The sequence below is a fragment of the Chinchilla lanigera genome, unplaced genomic scaffold (assembly GCF_000276665.1).
Source record: "Chinchilla lanigera isolate Chin_1 unplaced genomic scaffold, ChiLan1.0 scaffold00021, whole genome shotgun sequence".
Classification (NCBI taxonomy): domain Eukaryota; kingdom Metazoa; phylum Chordata; class Mammalia; order Rodentia; family Chinchillidae; genus Chinchilla; species Chinchilla lanigera.
Window position 1 is genome coordinate 2114981 of NW_004955422.1, and position 22655 is coordinate 2137635.

Sequence of the window (22655 nt, forward strand, 5' to 3'; positions counted from 1 at the left end):
TCCGCCCCAGTCGGAGCCTTAGGCCACGCCCACAGCCCGCCCAGTGACCTATGACTCCTCCGCTTCTCTCCGTGGCCCCGCCTCCAGAACGCTCAAGCGTCCCTGTCATTGGCTACACGTCTCCTGGCCCGCGATTGGCCCAGTGGCATGGGTCCGACCCCGCCCCCTCACGTTCCCACCATGTGTCGTCCCGCCTGAGAGACGCGGGTTACCCGGCGAGTGACGCAGGTCTGAGCTCCGGCGGAGGTCGGGGCGTGGGCCAGTCTCGAGGACTGCGGATCCCTTACACGCGTCCTGGGCAGGGCCCGCCCCGGGAATGAGCTGTCTGGGCTGGAGGAGGTTGCTGCAGTCCGGCCAGTGACTTACAGAACTGCCAACCAGCGTTTCCCTATCACCATCGATGATATCATCATGGATGTGGTTCCACTTCACCTGCCTTTTCCAACAGAAGCGCGTTTCTTGCACGCTAAGCTAGTCGACAATCTGTTTCCGCAAACTACCTTACTATCTGCTCGCTACCCGTCCCAGGTGCAGTCACTCAACAAAGCCCAAGGAAAGAGCTGCTGTTAGTCTCATCCTACAGATAAAGCATAGAGGGAGTGTCCAGCGACAGGTTCTGTGTTGTAAGGCGACAAAGGATATTCGCCCAGATTATTCTGACCTCAGAGTTCTGCTTTTACCCACGGAGCTATACTTGCCTGTGCCGAGATGCTTGGGATTTTCCAGTGGCAGAATCTAGAATGAGAGAAGACTGCCCTTACCGACAGCCGTGGAGGGTTTGGCAGGAAGGAAGGAATGCAGAGTATGTGGGCTGAGATAGTAATTACGCTGTCATATGAATTTATTTTCTTTCAGTCTTATGTTTTGTAGTCCCTGTGGTACACTGTGCACAGACTGGATTCCATGTGGGAGTCAGAGATGAGGCGGGCACTGTCCCCAGGCCCGGGGGCCAGGTAGAGCCCTCTGATTCTTCTGGAGTCTGGCAGAGGGTCTGCTGATTGACTGGGCGACTGACTGAATGGCAAGAGAATCTGTAAATACCAGCAGCAGTGTCAAGGGTGGACTAAGGTGGCCTCGTTGAGGCTGGAGCTCTTGAGTTACTGGGTGGAGAATGATCTGCTTCAGTTTGGCCGACCATTGATCCCATGGTCAGAGCCCCTCCTGATCTCAGGAATGAGCAACGGAGGAAGTTAGCAATTTAGTCAGCAAAGTAGTGACATTAATTGCAGCCAGTCTACAAAGCCAAGCGTCAGTACAATCATAGCTTTCTCTCATTTCTAGGGCAATGTACAAACTGTTCTCCCGGCATGGGTCACTTGCCCCACCCCACACAGTAACTCCTGCTGACCCTGCGTCAGTGCCCAGAATAGATGCCACCTTCTGCGTGCCGCCTCCCTGCGGAGTGCCCCGTCTCATTCTGTGCTTCCTCTTGCTCTCTGGCCTCGGCACGCGTGTGGGCACGTCCTGCTTCCTTGTCTGTCTGCCTCATCAGACTAGAAACTCCTAGGAGAGCAGGGCCGTGGCTTGTTTATACTTGTATCTCCAAGGTCTAGCTCAATGCTTTCCATGTAGCACTCACAGATTATTATTTTTTTGTTTTTGTTTTTTTCCAGTACCGGGAATCGAACTCGTGACCTCGTGCTTACCAGGCAGGCGCTGTGCCGCTGAGCTAAATCCCCAGCCCCACCACAGATTATTTGAGTAAAAGGAACTAGAGTCTTTGTTTGACAAGGCCCTTCAAGGCTATATATTATATATTATATATATAAAATATATATTTTTTTATTTAATTAAAACATTTTTTGAACTATGTAGTTCAGGCTGGCCTTGAACCCACTATATAGCCTGATCTGACCTGGAACTCTTGGGGATCCTCTTGCCTCAGCCTTCTGAGTGCTGGGATTACAGGCCTGTGCCACCATGGCGGCTCTGTCCTTAGTTTTTAATCCTTTCTTCAAATGCTTGCTGGGCTGGGTTTGGTGGCACATGCCTATAATCCCATACTCGGAAGGCTGAGGCAGGAATATTGTTGCGAGTTTGAGACCAGCCTGGGCTACAAAGTGAGCTCAAGGCCAGTCTGAATTGCATAGTGAGACCCTGTCTCAAAAAGACAAAAAACAAAACAAAAAAACCCCAAACAAATGCTTGATGGATGAATCAGTGGCATTTCTTATAACTTTTCTTTTGAGGAACTGTTGCCCTCCTCTTCTACCCCTCTTTCCCTCCAGACTTATGCTTGCTAGGAAGGGAGTATAGAGTGTAAGGAGGTGTTTTCTTCCTAAACAGTCCCCAAAGTGGGCATTCTTTTCTTTTCTCTCCTGCACTCCTGTAATGCTATAACTGTAAGCTATGAGCTCCGTGGGGACAGGGCCTGTGCTATCTCACCAAGTGGTGCATTCCCAGCACATTCTGGTGCCTAACATGTAGTAGGTGCTCAATAAATATTTGCTAAATGATGGAATCACTTATCTCTACCTCACTAGGCTACCTGGAGAGGCAGTGCTATGCAATGGTTATGACAAAGTTCTTGCACACTGGAGTAGCTGAGCTTGAACTGTGGTTCTGCTTTTATTGAATGTGACCTTGGATAAGCTTGTTAACCTCTCCTCTCCTCACTTTCTTAGTCACCTCTCCTCTCCTCACTTTCTTAGTCACCACAGATGAATTATTGTGCCCAAGTAGAGATGCTAATGGTGTCCAGGATGTGCTAAACACTTTTACTATGTCAATGATTATTACTCTGAACAGCAGAATCGGTGGCTGATTTTGCCTTCTTTATAATACCCAACCCTGAGTTTGTTTACTTGTTTGTTTTGTGGTACCTGGCATTAAACCCGACTTGTGATTCTCCTGCTTCAGCCTCCCAAAGTGCTAGGGTACTGGTGTGTACTTCCATGCCGAGTGCTGAGCCTTACATGTAATATGTGCTCCATAAATCTCTGAGTGGATAAAATAGACTTTGTCCATCTAAGCTTAGTAGCTTTAAGGGCTGGAGATATAGCCCAGCGACACAGCCAAACACGAGGTCGTGAGTTTGATGCTCGGAACCAAAGAACCAAAACTTCTAGCCCGGCATGGTGGCGCACACTTATAATCACAGCACTTGGGAGGCTGAGGCAGGAGAATCATTGAGAGTTTGAGGCCAGTCCGGGCTTCAAAGTGAGCTCAAGGCCAGCCTGAACTGCATAGTGAGACCTTGTCTCAAAAAGACAAAACAAAACCTTTAACGAAAGCAGAAGTGCATTGTTGGCTTGTACTTTTAAAATTTAAAATACCAAGCATGGTCTGTTTTGCTTCGTCATTGTCTTTGTTCTGTACTGTTTGCGTTATCATCAAGTTGCTAGAGATGAATTATTGTGCCCAAGTGATTGCTTGTTGCTTGGTTATATCAATAGGGTAACATCCAACAACCAGGAAGTAGATCTAACACTGGATAGGATATTGGAGGCAAAGTCCATTTGTGGTTTTGAGGGACACAGAGAAACTGGGGTGAGATCGAGAATCCTGTATGATGCTAAAGAAGCGCAACAGATAGCTGGTTACCTCAGACCTTTACACCTTGTTCTCTATAAGCACCTCTGAACCGTGGCTGCTGTGAGGGTGCGAAACACCGGCTCCTTGTTTCCAAGCACCGTAGAACAGAACCTGGGTTACACCAGGCTGGGCGAGATTTAGCCGGACTTCTTAGGCCCTCCAGGGATGAGACAATTTCTCCAGGAAGTGGGAGCGGTCTTTCTTCTCCGAAGATATTTAAGAAGGCACATCAGTCTTGTTTTGTCTCTTTTTGTCAAAGTCCTGCACGGAGACTGATTTACTCAACTTTGTACATTCTTTTGAATTGAGCCTTGAGTAGACGTCAGATGATTGGTTGATGGTCAGGGAGATAGAGCCGCGCCCTCTAGTGGTGAGATTGGGGAATTAACGGCTCTGGGTGGGCTCTTTGGTCACGTGCACATGCGCAGTGTAGAGCGGCCGGTTTTTTTTTCCTGTTTCCAAGACTACATGCAAAGCCACTTGCAGGCAGTGGAAAAAAAGGTAGTTTTTTAAACTCTTAAGCTCGCGAAGCCGCGAGAATTTTTGAAAGCACGTAAACCCTAGCTCCTAAGTTCCTTTTCCAGCTCGATTAACTAGCAAGTTACATATTTACTTGGGCGAGCTCTTTGATGGCTCTGTGCCTCAGTTTCCTCATTTGTAAGATGAAGATAACGCTGATAGTGATACGGTGCAATAAAAAAAATTTTTTTTTGGTACCGGGAATCGAACTCAGTACCTCACGCTTTCCAGGCAGGCTCTGCACCACTGAGCTAAATCTCCGGCCTGCAGTATGGATTTAGAATACGGTAAATAGAAAAATGGCTCAGAATTGAGAGTCCAGAAACATCTTCACGTCAGCCCTGACATTTTACTCATGGCAAAGACAACTTAGTAAAGAAGCAGGGAGAAGGTGGCTTATTCCGTCCAGGGTCACGGACGGATCACAGATCCCAGTGGAAAAAATAAAACTTGACCGCATTTCACACCACATGCACGGGTCAGTTCCAGGCAGATTATATGCGTAATAGGAGAGACAGACAGTTGCCATGTTACTGTTGGGAGTGTAAATTGATTCAACCATTTTAAAAAACTGGCATTATACACTAAATTAGAACAAAACAAATACCCTAGAAGGGAAAATAACATACCCCATGACCTAGCAGTTTCATTCCTAGCACATACTTAACAGGAATCTGTGCACGTGTGCAACAAGAGACACATACGGGAATGTTCATAGGAGCCTTATTAGTCATAGTTCTATACTTGAAGCAACTCAAATGTCCATAAGGAGTAGAATTGATAAATTGTGGTATATCCAAATAAAAGAATACTATACAGCACTAAAAATGAACAATCTCTAGCTATAGGGGACATGGATGAGTCTCACAAACACACACACAAAAAAATTTATACATCCATTGTATAAAGTATAAAACATTTATATATCCACTCTATAAAGTTCACAGCCAGGTAAAACTAATGTGTGTTAAATAGCCAAAGAAGAAACAACTCAAATATCCACCATCCAGTGGATAAATAAAATATGACCTATCCATACAATTGTCATTTAGAATAAAAAGGAAATACATATATATGAATGAATCTTGAAACCATTCTGCTAAGTGAAAAAAGCAGTCATATTTTGTACAATTCCTTTTATATGAAATGTTTAGAGCTTCGTTCAGTAATTCCAGCACTCACAAGGCTGAGGCAAGAGTATTACCGCCAGTTGGAGACCAGCATGGGCTACATAGTGAGTTCAAGACCAGCTTGAACTACATAGTGAGACTGTCTCAAGAAACCAAAACCAGGGCTGGGGATATAGCTCAATGGCATAAGCACCTGCCTGGCAAGTGCAAAGTCCTGAGTTCGATTCCCGATACAAAAAAAAAAAACAAAAAACAAAAAAACAAAACCAAAACAAATAAAGAAATGAAATGTCTAGAATAGGCAAATCCATAGAGACAGAAAATGGTTTTTCTAGGGTTGGGGGGCTAGGGCAGAAAGGGGGAAATAAAAATATTCTGAAACTGATTTTGATGATGGGTCCCCAAGTCTATGACTATGCTAGAAATCACTAAAGTGTACATTATAAATGGTTGAAGCATGTGGAATGTGAATTATATCTCAGTAAAGCATTACTAGAAAAATTATAGGGCATTGTAAATAAAAAGTAGAATAAGCCTCAGCAGCAGAACATGGCTTTTAAAAGACAAGCAATCCACCTGGAAATTCTAAAACCTAAGAACATTGTTTCCACCAAATTTGGAAATTATGGTTATGGAGTTCTTTACCTGAATTATGAGCATTGGTTTACTGTATACAAAGTTTGAGATTAATGATTCTATTAGGGTTCATGTTAAAAAGACCTTAAGTTCATGAGTTAAAAACTAACAACGAAAGCTGGGCATGGCGGTGCACACCTGTAATCCCAGCACTCAGGAGGCTGAGGCAGGGAGGATCACTGCTAGTTTGAGGCCAGCCTGGGCTACAAAGTGAATTCAAGGTCAGCCTGAACTGCATAGCGAAACTCTGTCTCAAGAAGACAAAAAAACCCAAAACAAAACAAAACAAAACAACCAAACTCACCTGTGGCATTAGTTATCAGCATGATGGTCTGTTGACTAGGAGGGTCAGGATAGTGGGGGCACCTAGGCGAGATTCCGGGGTGCCGCTAATGATCTCTTTCCTGATCAATGTGGGCAATGTGGCACAGAAACGCATACTTTGCTGTGTCCCCTGGAATGTCACTTTCAGGACTTATTCCTTTGTTCCTAAGTGTGCTGCAATCCTACCTGAAAGCTGAAGAGAAGGTGGTGGCTCAGGTGAACTCCGAACCCTCCTCATTTGTCCCTGTCTTCTCTGGCGGCGTGGCCACTAATAGTGTCCCGTGCAATGCCTGGGTTCCACAGACCGGAGACATCCCTGGGGGCCCAGCTCCTGTAAAAAAAAAAATTGGAGGTTTCCTGAGAGTTTCCTGAGGAGGCTTCAAAGACTATTTTGCTGTAGAGTTGGGGACCTGTAGGACCCGGCCTCTTAAAGACACGTAGGGTTTTCACCTGAGCCAGGAAGTAGCCAGTAGCATCTTTATGTCGGTCCTCCTGGGGCTTTGCCATCTGTGGGGAAGGAATGGCAGGCAGGATCATGTTTGCTAAATTGTGTAAGGCACCTTGTCCAGTGCCCTGCATAGAGAGGGCCCCTGGTGAAGGGCGGTTAGTATATTATTATTATTATTATTATTATTATTATTATAATTATTATTGGCCCAGGCACATGGTTTTCTCAACTGTGGCTTTTTGGTTAACTTTTTTTTTTTGTCTTCTTGAGGCAGGGTCTTGCTATGCAGTTCAGGCTGGCCTTGAGCTCACTTTGTAGCCCAGGCTGGTCTCAAACTCCCAACAATCCTCCTGCTTCAGCCTCCCGAGTGCTGGGATTACAGGTGTGCGCCACCACCCGGCTCTATTGTGGTTTTCTGGACCAGACAGTTCATTGTGTGTGTGGGCAGGGCCTGGAGAGATCCTGAGATCTGTAGGATGGTCAGCAGCATCTCCAGCCCCTATCCCTGATGCCGTAATGGGGTTCATTTTAGATGGCTTGGGAAGTGCCCCGAAGGACCCATTAGAGAAATGCATCTTAAGTTACCCCTGTGTCTCACAAAAGAATCTGCTGTGCTCCCTTCTTTCCATTCGGCACGCCTCCGTTGTGTGCTCCTTGTGTACAGACACTGTGTAGACAGCAGTTTCTGTCCTATCCCACAGGTCCGCTTCTTGAGGCTCTGTGCAGTATCCAGATCCGGGAGCTTTTTGGAATCTGCCCATCTCTCACCGTTCATGACGCCTGGCCTGAGCTGGCCCCGCGCCCACACCTTTCTCGCTTTCTGCATACCAGACACTCTAGTGCTGCCCTCAAACCCATTTCATTTTCTTTCTTTTTTTTGCTTTTGTTTTTTGACACAAGGTCTTGCTATGTAGTTCAGGCTGGCCCTGAACTCACTATGTAGCCCAGGCTGGCCTCAAACACTTGATGATCCTCCTGCCTCAGCCTCCTGAGTGCTGGGATTACAGGCGTGTACCACCGTGCCGGCCCCACTGCATTTTCTTTCCTTTCTTTTTTGAGTTTTTTTTTTTTAAATTGTGGTAAAACTTACATAGCATAAAATTGACCATTTTAAGTGTGTGTGTGTGTGTTACAGGGGAATAAGCCCAGGGCCTCATGAATGCTGGGCAAGTGCTTTACCACTGAGCTACACTCTCAGCCCCATTTTAACCCTTTTAAATATGGTTTTATTTTTTATTTTTTTTATCTTTTTGAGACAGGTTCTTGCTATGCAGTTCAGGCTGGCCTTGAGCTCACTTATATAGCCTAAACTGGTTTTGAATGCACAACGATCCTCCTGCCTCAGCCTCCCAAGAGCTGGGACACTGGCAATGCCATTTTAACCCTTCTAAAGTGTGAATTGGGAGGCATTAAATATTTCACAGTGCTGTGCCATCGTTGCTTTTACCCATTTCTGGGATGTTTTCATCACCCCCTGCAGAAAGTCTAGCCATTGAACAGTGAGTCCCCACTTCTTCCTATAGTTACCTCTCCGCTGCTTTCTGTCTCTGTGAATTCACCTGTCCCAGGAACAGCGTCGCAGACCTGTCAGCACTTGTTGTCCTTCTGTGGCTGACTTGTACAGTCCTGTGCGCAATTATTTATGGTGCACAGTACTTGCTAATGACAATACATGGCCTTGTGACTGGTTTGCTGATCTGCTACAGTTTTTATTGTTATTTTTTGTTGTTGTTGTTTTTTCCGGTACCGGGAATTGAACTCATGACGTCGTGCTTGCCAGGCAGGCACTGTGCCGCTGAGCTAAATCCCCAGCCCCTTTATTGTTATTTTAAAAATGCATTTCTCCTTACTAAGAAGACGAGTTTGTTGTGTGTCTCTGGCAGCAGCCCCAAGTCAGCAGCATCTTGTGTTTGCCAAGTCTCTTTAAAAAAAAAAATGTTTTTTATTGCTGATTTACAGTATGTAGTGGTCACATACACCGTGGGGGGTTTAGCTGTACATAACGCATCTTAATTCTTTTTGGTCTCTTTCCCTCCTCTGCCTCCATCTCTTCGTCCCCCTGGCTGCATTAAGAGGCTGCATCGAGTGGGTGACCCCACACCAACCAGTGTTGTGTTAAGCACACGCTGATGTTTGCGCCATGATGAGGTCACCGAGCCGTGCGTTTCTCACAATGTGCCCCCGTCCTTGAGTGACACAGGGCCGCGCTTCACTGTCTATGTAGACCATGTTTTGTTTATCCGTTCATCTGTGCACAGTCGCTTGGGTGGTTCCCACTGTTTGGCCGCTGTGGACAGCGCTGCTGGGAACGCTGGTGTACCTCTCTCTTTAAACAGCTTTACTGAGACATAACATTACGCTTTTCTTGGGAGGGGCAGAATCAGCTATGCAGCAGCTCGCTATGTAGTTCAGACCGGCCTTCAACTCACTATGTAGCCCAGGCTGGCCTAGAACTTGTGGTGATCCTCCTGCCCCAGCCTCCCGGGTACTGGAATTATAGGCGAGCAGCACCATGCCGGCTCTTGAGAAATAACTGTGATACCCAGAATGAGCCCATTTTATTCAGTGCTTTTGATTATAAAGTTTTGTAACCACCTCCACAATCTAATTATAGAGCATCTGCCTTCAACTCCCACCCTCAGGCTGCAGCAACCACTCATTTCTTCTGTCTCTAGAGATATGGACATTTCTTAAAGATGGACTTAGATACCTGTGGCCTGTTTTTTACCTGCTGTCTTCATTTAGCATAATATTTGTCAAAGTTGACCTATCACCAACCTGTTTTGTAAATAAAGTGGTTTTTTTTTTGTTTTTGGTACCAGGAATCGAACTCATGACCTTGCACTTGCCAGGCAGGTGCTTACGCTGCTCAGCTATATCCCCAGCCCTAAGAATGAGCAATTTGTTTTTTGTTTTCTGCTTTTTGCTTTTTTTTGTTTGGTACTGGGACTCGAACTCAGGACTTTGCGCTTGCCAGGCAGGCACTTGTGCTGCTGAGCTACATCCCCCGCCCTGTAAATAAAGTTTTATTAGAACACAGCCCTGCTCATCAGTTTACATATGGTTCTGTGGCTGTTTTTGAGCTATAGGCACAGTTGCAGCTTCGGAACTTTATGGCCCCAAAGCCAACAGCAGTCCCCTGGACATAAATGGTTACTGACTGCTGCTGATTGAGGCCATTTGAGTTGTCTTTCTTTTCTCCTGGAATTAAAACTAATAATGCCACCTAAAACTAAAGAACAAAAACAAGAGCAATTTATGGCAGAACCTCAGGTCGAGAAAAGCCAGCACTCTTGGAGCTGAGAAACCAGCAGACTCAGGACCCGCCCCTCTCACCCACCACCACTGAGAGCAGGGCGCAGATGCACTCACTAATCTGTTCTCTTAAAAAATCACAAGTATACTACAGTGTCTGATTAGACACTGTAGTGCAAAATCAGCACAAAATCATCTTTTTTTTTTTCCTTCCGGTACTGGGAATTGAACTCATGACCTTGTGCTTGCCAGGCAGGCACTGTGCTGCTGAGCTAAATCCCCAGCCCCATAAGTCATCTTTCTTTCTAACTGAAGTCCCTTCCTATCAGAATCTGGATTTGTTTCTATTTGGCAATGTTTGATCTGAAGGGCAGTAGATGCCAATCGTAGGAAGAAGGCAGGGATAGTATTGCGGGTGGAAGGAACAGCATGTATGAAGGTCCTGAGGTGGTGGTGGTGTTATCGAACACTTGAGATACTAGAGAAGACTGGGATGCTAAGTGAAATGAGCCCAGTCAAGCTCCCAGCTTCCCTCTGTCTTTCTGTTCACCTGTCCTCAGGTATTGGCTGCTTCCCTTATGGGAGCAAAATGGCTACAGCACTGCCCCGCCCCCTACCAAGCCCTTCCTCCTCCTGCTTCCTAAGAGAGAGGAGAAGCTTTAAGGACACACTCGGTTACACCTCCCCTCAGCTCTCACTGGCCAGGCGTACACACATGCCTTCACCTTGGCCAATGTGTGGGGAGGACAGATATGAATTAGACCAATCACAGTTCATGCCTGGGGCTGGGGCAGGGCCTGGCCTCAGGCAGGGCTGTTTGGCCAGGAAGTGGAGTTGTCCATAAATGAGCCGCAATGGCTGTTCACGGCTGGTTCCAAGTGGTTGTCTTTTGCACCCGGCATTAACCTGATTTTGACCATCTAGGAACTTGGGGAGGAAATTGATGTGACAGAATTCACTCTTTCATGCTCTCCAAATAAACTGTGAAGTCCTCTGCAAATATTCTTTATAACAACAGAAGGCTCTGTTACTATCATTGTCCTGGTGCTATTATTATCAACACCCAAAGCAACCGCAGAACTCTTAGGTTTTCTTTGGCTTTCCTGCCCACAGCAAGAACATAGCTCATCCGGGAATAGAACCTTTCATGCTCAAGGGCTGGGAATGCTGACTAATTGCTACTGGAAGATGGTGCAAGCAGCAGACAGACCTCCTCTGGGGAGCTCATCTTCTGTGAGGGTGGAGACAGAAGGCACAATGTTAAGGGACAGGCCACGGGGACAGTACATTACCCCTGGTTCAGAGAGATGCTGCCGGCCCCTGTGCCTACAGGTCCTGTGTCTTATTCAACCTCTTGCAGATACGATAAGCTTCCCTGGAATTTAAATATTAGGAAAGAAGTTGTGACATGGTGGCCCAAGGCCAACGCTGGCCCCTATATGTGTCACGCAGCCCACAGAACATTTTACAAATTGGAGCCTTGCTTAAAAATCAAGAGATTTAAAAAAAAAAAAAATCGGGAGATTGTACCTAGGGTTTCAGAGTTTTGAAAAGCTGGAGGTTCTAGCTGCCTAGGGCTGCTATTGTTGGATATGATTTATTGCTCAAAAGTTTGTGTCCTGGATGATTGGTCCCCAGTGGAATGATACTGAAAAGTGATGGGACATTTGAGTGGGCCCTGACTGGCTTGTGGCTGCCCTGGTGACGGGATCAACGCTGGTCCTGTGGAGTGGGCTGGGTCTCCCGGGGGTACGTTAGCTCCTGTGAGAGTGGTTGGCTCTGCCACAGGGAGCCTGGGCCCTCCCTGTCTCTGGCTTTCTCTCCTGCCATGTGACCTCTTGTACACTGCCACTCTTGCATGTGACATCACCATGTGGTGACGGAGCCAGGGGCTCTCGGCAGACACCAAGCTGTCTGGATTTTTAACCTACCAGATCCACGAGGCAAATGAACTTCTTTTCTTTATACATTTCCCAGCATCAGGTACTTTGATATAGCAACACAAAAGGGACTGAGACAAGGCCCACCTGCCCAAAGGGCAACAGTGATGGGAGTGAAGTAGTGGCTCCCTGTCCTCTTCCTCTTCACTGCCTGCCTTCACCAGATTCTCTTCATTTATACAACTGGATGTCCTAGTGGTGCTGTCACTAGGGATTCACTCCCATGATAAGTGAATGTCATCTCCCCTGAGGTTGACTAATATCCTGAAGGCTAAGTCCTCAATGAGACAAGGTTTCACTATGTGGCCCAGGATGGCCTTGAATTCATGGTGGTCCTCCTGCCTCAGCCTCCCAGAGTGCTGGGATTACAGGCGTGCGCCACCATGCTGGGCTATAATGGAGATGCATTTAGCTGATGAGGTCAGCAAGAGTGAATATGGCAACAGTGTCCAGGCATCTCCAGCTGCTGCTAGTGTAGCTTCTCTCACCCAGCAGACTAGAAGCTGCATGGAGAGCCCAGAGCTGATCTGCAAGACCACGTGGCAGAGGCACAGGGTCTCACCATTCCTTCAGCTGTGAGCGTCTATCCAATGATCACATCTACTGTCAGGAGGGATCCCGCTCTGTGTGCTAGTGTCTCTGTGCTGTGGATTCCTGTCTGTGAGACGGCAACGTTACCAGACCTGTTTTGGATGAGAATCCTTGGCAAGTGCTTATAGCAGCACCTGGCTCGTGGTGAGTACCCAACAAATTGTACTACTGCTAATGAGTGTAATTATTTTTATCATTATTTTTAGGTTTTTTTTTTTTTAGATAGGGTCTTACTGTGTAGTCTTTGAACACACTATGTAGCCAAAGCTGGCCTCAAACTCCTGGTGATCCTCATGCCTCAGCCTCCTGAGGGCTGGGATTACAGGTATGCATCATCATGCCCAGCCAGTAATTCTTTTTTTTTTTTTGTCTTTTTGAGACAGGGTCTTGCTGTGCCATTCAGGCTGGCTTTGAGCTCACTTTGTAGCCCAGGCTGGTTTCGAACTTGAAAAGATCCTCCTGCCTCAGCCTCCCGAATGCTGGGATTACAGGTGTGCGCCACCACGCCTGGCAATTCTTTAATAAATGATTATTGTTGCTGTGTGCCCTGGGAGGAGCTTCTGGGTGACTCTGGTCCCGGTTCTGCCCCATCACACTGTGACCCTGGCTTGGTGAGGCTCTGCTGAGGCGAGGAGTCTGGGGTGGCATGTGGCTTCCACTGTCAGTGATGCCCCACTGGGTGTCAGGGACAGCCCACCTGTGCTTCTTTCCTCTGCCTCCCCACACCCTCTCACAGCCTCCTACACTTGCAGCACCCCCAGGCCAGCTGCTTCCACACTGCATGCTCTATGTCCCCATTTCAGGTCCCATTCAGGTTTCAGGTCCTAAACTTAGTCCTTTCACAGCAGCCAAGGTGTGCGGGGGTGGGGGGTGGGGGGTGTGTGAGGGCCATGTGGGGGCGGGAAGCGGGCTCCTCTGCTGTAAGCGGGCTCCTCTGCTGTTGCTGTTGTGGCTGATTCATAAATGGCAGAGGCTTCCTCCTTACAGTTCTCAGGGCTAGGAGTTCAAGGCCGAGGGGTCAGCCTGTGTGAGGGCCTTGAGAGAGATGGCGGGGGCAGGGGCAGAGGTAGAGGGAGAGAGGGTGTAAGAGGGCCTGGATTTGCTTTTGTGAGAAACCTACTCCCATAGGCTGTCACCTCAGCACTCTGGGGGCTGGGGCAGGAGGATGGTGAATTTGAGCCCAGCCTGGGTAACTTAGTGACTCAGTGAGACCTTAACATAAAATAATTTTAATCTAAAAAAAATTTTTTTTTAGAAAGGGCTGGGATGTAGCTCAGTGTGAAGGCCCTGGGTTCAGTCCTCAATAACACACACACACATCTATTTCCAAAAGTAGTGGCCAAACTCCCATGATAATGACCTTAACCCTTTAATGAGCGTGGGACCCTTGTGACCAGAATTCCCACTTCCTAGCGCTGCTGTATGGGGGCTGTTTGCCACGTGTGAATTTGGGGGGACACATTCAAGCTGTAGCAGGCAGCTTCTCTAGTTGCATAGTATTGTGGGAAACAAATCAGACAGCTGAATACTGTTTTGTCATTAATGCACTGGGCAAGTCATGGGTTCTTTGGGGACACAGTTTTCTAAGTTTCACATTTGTTGACTCCGTAAGAGTGATCTGGCTAAACCCACATAGCAGTGCATACTTTGGCTGCAGATTTTTTGACTCTAACCTTAGGCTTTTTTTTAAAAGATAGTATTTCACTATGTAGTTCAGGCTGGCTTCAAACTCACAGTGATCCTCCTGCCTCAGCCTCCCAGTTAGTGGGATTACAGGTTGCGCACCACTACACCCGCCTCTTTTCATCTCTAGTCTCTCCTTGCTTACGTGGTGGGATGGTTACCACACCATGAAAATAATAACTTTGTATCCTAGGGAAGCTTGGTTTTATGATTGAGAGTCAGACTAACTGGGCTTGACTTCTAGCTCTGCCACTTAGTAGCAGCGTGACCTTGGACAAATTATTCAGTCTTTCTGTGCCTCAGTTTCTCATCTGTGAGCTGGAGGATGGTAAAGTCCTCTATATACCTGTTATAAGCATTAAATAATACTTGTAAAGCATTTCAACGGTGCCTAATAGCTGGTAAAGTTTGTGTTTGCTTAATTAAAATAATAACTTAATAGCTAATCAGCTACATGACCTTGAACCAGCAGAAAGCATCTTGGATTAGGATCAGAGAGACGTTCTACTGCAGGCTCAGCCACTAATTTGCTGGGTGACCTCCTTTAGCCTTTCTGGGTCTTTGCTTTCTCAGCTGCAAAATAAGGGGCTTCAACAAATTTGATGACGAACAGCATTTTTTGAATATAACATTTACCCCAAAACTCAGAACAAGTTGCAACGTCTCCAGACCCTGTAGGTTGGCTGGGTAGTTCTGCTGGCCTTACCTGGGGACACTCCCGTGGCTGCATTTACCCCAGTGGTGGCACGTCATGATTCTCCTCCTTGTACCCTGTTCTGTGGCTGTCGTGCTCTCCAGATGGCTCATGGGAGAAGCCAATTTTTTCTGCATTCCATTGTCAGAGCAAAGCCCGAGGTCAGGCCGGATTCCAGGATCCCACAGATGGGGGTTCATATTAATACAGTGCCTGGTACACAGGTGCTCCAAACAACGCTGGGTCTAGGGAAGGACACTGTGGAAGCTTGAGATCTCTGAGTTCTGCAGCCTCCTCTTCCTCCCTGTGGTCCCCTGTGCACCTCAGTGTCACCTTCTATAAAATGGGTGGCTAGGCTGGGCATGGTGGTGCATGCCTGTAATCCCAGCACTTGGGAGGCTGAGGCAGGAGGATCGTTGCAAGCTTGAGACCAGCCTGGGATACAAAGTGAGCTCAAGGCCAGCCTGAACTGCATAGTGAGACCCTGAGTTAAAAAGACAAAAAAAAAAAAAAAAAAAAAAAAAAAAAAAAAAAAGTGGGTGGCTAGTGGCAGCCCTACCTCACACCGTGTGGTAGGCTGTGGTGAACAATGGCACTCAGCAGTGTAGTCCCTGGCCAGCACCCGGCAGGTGGCAGCTGGTCCTAAAATGGAACAGGAAGTCTGGCCACCCATCCAGGAAACAGCCCTGGCTTTGATGGACCCAGTGTCCTAAGAGATTCCTGCTCCCGGCCAGGGCCGTGTTCCCACCCTGCAGAGATCCCTGGCTTCTCCCTAGAAGTGCCTTCCTGGTCTGCGACCCCCTCACTCAGTCCACACACAGCAGGATGTCTTCCTCTGACTTTTTTTTTATTTCCTTTGGCTTTTTATTAAATCACACACAGCATGGGGTGTCAGGCCCCAGGACTTCACTGAAATCACCTGGGATTGTGGGGGGCAGGAAGGAGGGGCTGGGGAGAAGATCCACTCTCCCCAGCTTTCACTACAGGGACTAAAAACATTAGGAACCATCCTAAGATGGGAGGTACAAAATGTCCAATGGAAGGGATGGCGGAGTGAAAGCCACCCCGAGGTACAGAGGCTGACAGAGGGGTGCTTGGCCTAAATGTTTGTGTCACCCCCAAATTCACTTTAGAGTCCTTGCCCTCGAGGTTACTAGGTGACAGGAATAGCCTCACAAATGGGGATTGTGCGATTTTAGAGGTGGCCTGAGGGAGGAGTTTGCGCTTCTACCACTGAGGACTCAGAGAAGACCCACGAGCCAGGGACACCAGTCCCTTGGGCCTTGATCTTGGACTTGCAGCCTCCAGGGCTCTGAGAACCCAGCTCCTGCCCCTTGTCACCCTGGTCTCTGGTACTTCACTACAAGAGCCCAGGGGACTAAGGCTTGGGACAAGCAGTTTCTTTCAACCCCAACCTCAGGGAGGAAGGGAAATGTGTTTATCAGCTCATCGCGGAAGAGGCTCAGACTCAGGAGTGCGGCGCTGAGCACCCGAGACAGAGGCTCTGGGGGAGGCAGAGTGCGGAGAACCAGCTCCCCAGCTCTACTTCCAGAGGGTGGCCCCCGAGCCAGGTGGCTGCGTCAGGTCCTGGGAGACTCAAGGGGCCGTGGCAGGGTCACTGGGGTCGGGGAGTTCATGACCCTACTTAGCCTGTAAAAGACGTTGTTCCCCATGTTCTGAAACTGCAAACACGGGGTGCACAGGGTGGGTGCTCCTGATCTCCACTCCTAGTCCTGGGTGTGACTGACCCGGGTCAGTCACAGGTACAAGTAACTCTAATCTACTTGTCAGGGCAGAGGGGAAGGGGCATCGGTCTGTCTCCTCAGTCTGCCCACATTCCCCCACAAAGCAGGCTGGGGCCAAAGCCATGCTGTCCGCCCAGGGCCCAGGGATGTGGGGATTCCCAGTCTCCTTCAGCAGGCTGTGATGGGGTCACACCCCATGTCCCCTGAGTATAAGCGAAGGCTTTACTTCACCGATATTGCCCAGCGCAAACCCGGAGGTGAAGTAGAGGTAGACAGGCCCTGGGAGGGGGAGGAGGGGGCTCGGGGGTGCTCTGCTAGGTGGGATATTCTAGAAACAGGCCGGGGATAGACAGGTTTGGCAACTTCCTGACATTCCTTTTGAACACTGGCTCCCCCTCCAGCCACAGGGTTCCCGTCAGGTCTGTAAACAATGCCCACTCCGCGCCACGCCACCCTCTGGCCACAAGGACAGCCTTCTGTGCCGCTCCAGCGCCACCTGGGTCTTCTCCCTGGGTCCCGCAGGAGCTCAGACCCCCACAGCGCTCTTCTCTTCCTCCTTGGGGCTGGGGTCCTCCTGAACCTTCTTCATCTCCCAACCCCGGACCCAGGTGTAGGCGGAGGAGCCGCCCAGCACCATCAGGTTGCTGGTCCACCACAGGAAGCTCTTGGTCTCCTCATAGTACAGGACGGCCAGCACCGTCTGGGCGCAGGCCTTGGCAGTGCCCGACACGTTGTGGGTCAGCGGGCTGGTGAATTTGATCTGCAGTCCTGCCACATAGCCAATGGCAAAGCCAAACAGGCCGCCCAGCGTCATCATCCCCCAGAAGTGGGCACTGCCCAGCTGGGCGAAGTCCCAGAGGGTCCGGAGCTCCCCCAGCAGCAGCAGCAGTGGCAGGAAGAGGACGCAGGCGTTGACGTTGTTGTAGAAGGTCAGGCGCCAGATGCTGCCGTCCACGGCTGGGAGCACCTTCTTGGTATAGATGGCGTTGAGTGACACGCAGAGGCTGGCCAGTACCCCAAAGATGGTGCCCAGCAGAGACAGAGTGCCCTCGGCCCCTTCCTGGTCCACACCCAGCCAGAAGCCACCTGCACCGGGGAGAAGGGAGACGGACAGGGAGGGAGAGGGACAGAACTGAGACACCGGAGTTCAAGTGCACTGCGGCCTCACCACCCCGCCAAACCTTTTCCCACTGTAATGCGCAGCACCGAACAGCACAGGGTGCCGTGCTGGCCGGGGCATCTGGGAAGTGACTGCGTTCTGCAGGACGTGCGACAGTTGTGAAGGACACTGGGCAAGTGACAGGGTCTCTACGCCTTGGCTTCTCCCACAGATGTCATCACAGGAGCACCAGATTAGACTCCCTTGTGGCCTTGGACTCTACTCTTGGGTCATGTCCTGCTCAAAGAGCTCCGAATTCTCCACTGCCTGCTGGCAAGCCTACATTCTGGCTGTGCCGGCACACTTGCCGCCCTTTCTCGGTTTTGTGATCACCCTAAGGCACCCGTATTTCCCTGCTTCTTCTTCTTATTTTTATTTTGAGGCAGGATCTTGCTATATACTTGGGACTAATCTTGGACTACGTAGCCCAAGCTGGCCTTGAACTTGCTGTGACCCTCCTGACTCAGCCTCTCTGAGTACTGGGATTATAGCCATGTGCCACCATGCCCTGCTTCTCACCCTGGGGCTCAGTGTCCTTCTTCCTGCCTGCATCACGAAACACTCTTCTCCTTTCCAAGAAGTTTCTACTCATTCTTCAAGGTCCAAGTTGACCTCTCCAGGGGGAATGCATTCCCAGTAACCCCTGCACCCCGACCTCTTCCTAGACTCTCACTGCCTGCACTTCCCACGGAACCCCTTGCCAGCCCTGGTCTGCCAGGCTCCTGTCTGTGGTGACAGTCTGGTCTCCCAGGAGGCAGGGTGAATTTTTCGTTACACCTCCTGCCACAGGCCCAGCAATACGGGATAGTGGGCAAAGCGTTGGTGTCAGATTTGGGCCCCCAACTGAACTCTGCAATTTATAAGCTGAGAGGCCTGGGAGAAATTACTTAACTTCTCTGGGCTCCAGTTTCCTTCATCTGTAAAGATCCAGGCTAGTTTCTGAGTCCATACACTAACCAATCTCCTCTACGCCTTGCAACCAAATGCTCTTCCTCTCTGCCTCTGTCCTGGTGGACAGGCTCGCTGTGGCTTCTCATCCCTTTAGGAAAAATTCAACCCATTCAGTGGGGCTCTCTAGGTCTGTCTGCATGGAGTACACTGTGGCCTGACCGTGAGCTTGCTGTAGCCTACATGAAGAAGTATATGTGCCCTTCCTTTGGCCTGGAAAATCCTCTTCCCCACCTCACCCTCCACACCCACATGGCGCTCACTCCAGAAAGGCCGCTCCATTGCCTGTCCCTCTACTACAGACATCTACATCAGGTAGAACTAACTATTTGTTCTAGGCTGTCAGACAGGGCTGGGTCCTCGAGGCAGTCAGTGCAGAAGAGGAGAACACATCACAACTCTGGCTGTAGGCGCATCTGAAGAAGATTAAAATCACAGTGGCAGGCCGGGGCTATAGCTCAGTGGCACAGCACCTGCTTGGCAAACTCAAGGTCCTGAGTTCGATTCCTGGTACAAAAAAAACCCAAAAATCACAATGGCCAGAGTTACTTCCCTAAGAGATAAAGGGAAGCTTGAGATTTCCCAAATAAATAAAACATGATCTCATTAGGGATGGGCCATCCTCTCCCACCAAGACAGACTAAAGACAAGAGTGAGACTACAGATTATCGATCAAGGTCAATGACGTCACCTCTGTACACTTGCTACGTGACTTGCTTCTTCAATGGATCAGTGTTACCCATGGGACTATACTTTAATGCTGTTGCTTGATCATAACCTTGTACCCACCTCTTGATCTTGTCTCTGTAAAACTACCTCTGTGAAGTGGAGTCCTCGGCAACCCGCCTTCTGGGTCCCCTCCTGTCTCTCCGGAGCTGTCTCTCCCTCAGTAAAATCTCCTCCTCTTAACCTCCACTGATCCTCAGAATTCATTCTTCAGTTTTGGGGAACATGAGCTTGATGTATCTGACACCTAGCAGGTTGGAAGTTTCACTTATTTACCCTATATCACCTCCAGCGTTCACCCAGCACCTTCGGTGTCCCTGTCACAGCCCTCACCTCCCAAGTGTAACTGTCACTGCGGCCACACCTCATTCCGTGCCCTCCAGGGCTGTAGGAGCTTGTATCCTTTTCCAAGCTTGTATCCGCAGGTACAGGGCCTGGCAAGCACTTAGCCCCCAATTAATAGCTGGTAATGAATGAATGAATGAGTGTTGTTATGGATGTGGTTGCAGCAATAAAGGAGACCGAAAGCCAGACCTGGCGGTATGCACCTGTATGTAGCATCACCTGCTCCAGAGGCTGAGGCGGGAGTTCAGGCCAGCCTAGGCAGCATGGTGAGACCCTCCCTCAGAAGGAGACAAGGCATCTATTTCACTGTAGGCACTCAGCAAGCAGCAGTCCGCTCTGTCCCGGCAGAGCTCTTGCACCCTCTACTGAACCAGAGCACCCAGCCCAGCTACTGGCCGCCCTCCAACTCCAGAAAGAAACTCAAGCTCGGGGCTGGGGATTTAGCTCAGCGGCAAAAGCGCCTGCCTGGCAAGTGCAAGGTCGTGAGTTCAGTTTCCGGTACTGGAGAAAAACCAAAAAAAAAAAAGAAACTCAAGCTCAAGGTGCCAGACCCTTCAGGGCCCCTTAGCCAGTGGGAACTCTGAACAGTACCACACAGCACAGCAGGCAAGGAGGAGAGGCCAGGAGCAGTAGCTTGAGGCCCACCTTGGGCACTAGGAAGGAAGGGGACCTAGTGCAGATAGGGGCCGGGTCACAGGGCAGCAGAGAGCCCCACCTCCCGGTCCCACTGCAGAAGCTATCTCCCCATCTGCTACCTGGGTTATTTCTGGACTTGGGCTCAGTTTCCCTAGCAGTTTCCCATTCTCAGATGCAAATCCTCCCTCCAGGACTGAGGCCTCCCACCCGGCCTCCGCCTCCAGGGAGGGCAGAGAGGAAGTGAGTTGACCAGCTCCTCAGGAGAGAGGGGAGCACCAGCCCCTCACACAGTACCCTGGCCCTCCTTCTGCTCCCCTCTGGGCCTAAGACTGAGCAGCCCTAGATGGAGCAGCTGCCTAAGAAGGCAAATGTTTTCTAGGACAGATGGTATGGATGGGCCCTTCCCCCTGAACTGAGCACCTAGCCTGGGACTCTGAGACACCAGGGAGAGTATGTAGGCCACGTAAGACAAACTTCACGGACAGTACTGAGAAACCTGAGCAGGTGCAAAGAGAATTCACATTTCTTGAGAGGCAGGGCCAGGAGGGTGGAGGGAATGGAGTGCTGGAGGTGATCTAAGCCAGTGAGCAGCCCTTAAATTTGCATTTCATTGTAATTAATTTACATATGCACATAGCCAGTGTATCGGACAGTGGAACTCTAACCTTGGGTGGACAAGGGCTGGAGTCTGGCCAATCTGGACTTAGATATGTGGCCCTGGGTGAGTAACTTAATCTCTCCGAGCCTCAGTTTGATGATCCAAGGGCTGTTAGCACTCAGAACTTCTGGACAAAGATGTTCTATGTGAGATGATTAGCACAACGTCCTCCTCAACAATTCTTATTCTCTGACAAGTAAGTTCGGGATGACAGGTAAGGCCATGGTCTCAGGTTTTGCTCTGAGCCAGCAAGGCCAGAGGGTGACAGTAGATTTATTGAAAGATGCAATGTCCTCTGCAAAGAGAACTGGACAGGCAATCAGGGCACTTGAGCCCTTGAGAAGCAACATGGTAGAGTGGTCAAGACAGCGACCTATCAAGCAAGACTGCTTGAGTTCAGATTCCAGCTCAGCTGTGTGCTCTTGGACAAGTCACTCAACCTCTGGGGCCTTGGTTTTCACTTGTAAATTGTGGATAGTAAGCCCACCTTCTTATGAGGGTTAGTTGCATTAATATGGGTAAAGTGCTTAGATATGGGTGCCTGGCTCATTTTAAATAATCAATGTCAGCATCTTATGCTGTAGCTATTGCTATTATGATTGTTACTACTTTTGCCCTGGTGGGGTTCCTAACCTGCAGGCTGATCAGAAGCAGGTTATTTGGTCTCTCCCGGCCCCACGTTCTTCTTTGAATGACTGTTGAACCAAGGAAGATGGCACAGATTACATCCAAAGATGCCTGGAAGGGTTGTTCTTTACGGATTCAGCCCCCATGTCTGCCCTGTCCCCTGCAGCCACTCACCGATGATGACGCCACAGGTGAGCAGGGCGTAGAAGGAGGTGGTCTGCTTGAGCAGCAGGTAGGTGAGCAGTACGTTGAAGACGGTGGTGAGCGAGCGGCCCACGTTGTAGAAGGCCACACCGACGTATTTGAGGCAGAGGTTATTGAAGGTGATCATGCCGATAAAGACCACAGACAGTGGCAGGACGCTGCGGGCCACCCTGAGGTCCAGGCGCAGGGCGGGGAAGTCCACCGTGCCCGGGCAGCAGATGGCCAGGGCGCTGAGGCCCTTGCATAGCACCACGGTCACCAGACACTGGTAGAAGGTGACAAAGATGGGCGTGTCCAGCTGCAGGGAGGGGCTGGCCAGCAGGTACTTGTTGAGGAACACCATGGAGATGGAAGTGACCCAGTAGAGAGAGACCACCAGCGCGATCTGCAGGGCCCGCAGCAGGAAGGGCACCTCCCTGCTGCCTGCCTCGGCCTCTCCGGAGGGGTCGGAGGCTCCGGTGAGCGCCATGTGCAGGATCCTGGACCGCTTGAGGGGTGCCCTGTTCATGGCAGGAGAGGAGCTGGGTCACTCCACGGCCCGAACGTACTCCCCGGGGTACAGGGCAGGCGCAGCCCTCAGGGGTCAACAAAGGCTGGCCTAAGTGCCCTTCTTCCTCTGGGATGAAGTTCTGCTCTGGGGTGGGCCCTGCAGGGCTGCTCCACAGCGCGCTTCCTCCCCGAGGGAGCGAGCAAGAGAGCGGAGCAGAGCGAGGGAAGGAGGAGACGGGCTACGGGTGGGGGCCAGAGCGGAGGTGACCCGCAGGGGATCAGGGGCTGGGGCCTAGCAGGGAGGAGGGGCAGGGAGAAGGGAGGGGAGAGAGCGGGTGGGGTGGGGAAGGGGTGAGGGCGGGGC

The 22655-nt window shown here is 49.8% G+C and overlaps 1 protein-coding gene and 1 long non-coding RNA gene across 7 annotated transcripts in view; one reads left to right on the forward strand and one right to left on the reverse strand.

Moving 5' to 3' along the window:
- Nucleotides 1-15580: 15580 nt before the first annotated feature.
- Nucleotides 15581-22655, reverse strand: part of Slc35c1 (solute carrier family 35 (GDP-fucose transporter), member C1) — an 8585-nt gene continuing 1510 nt past the window's right edge. For all 4 annotated transcript variants that reach the window (XM_005384070.2, XM_005384069.2, XM_005384068.2 and 1 more), the window contains exons 2-3: nucleotides 21773-22302; nucleotides 15581-17585 (exon numbers count right to left, since the gene is read on the reverse strand). In XM_005384070.2, coding sequence (XP_005384127.1) covers nucleotides 17026-17585; nucleotides 21773-22271 — 1059 coding nt within the window. In that variant the 5' untranslated portion in view covers nucleotides 22272-22302 and the 3' untranslated portion in view covers nucleotides 15581-17025. The remainder of the gene's footprint in view (nucleotides 17586-21772; nucleotides 22303-22655) is intronic.
- LOC102019181 overlaps nucleotides 22170-22655 on the forward strand; it is a 29411-nt gene continuing 28925 nt past the window's right edge. For all 3 annotated transcript variants that reach the window (XR_001234010.1, XR_001234012.1, XR_001234011.1), the window contains exon 1: nucleotides 22170-22260. This is a non-coding gene — a long non-coding RNA (uncharacterized LOC102019181). The remainder of the gene's footprint in view (nucleotides 22261-22655) is intronic.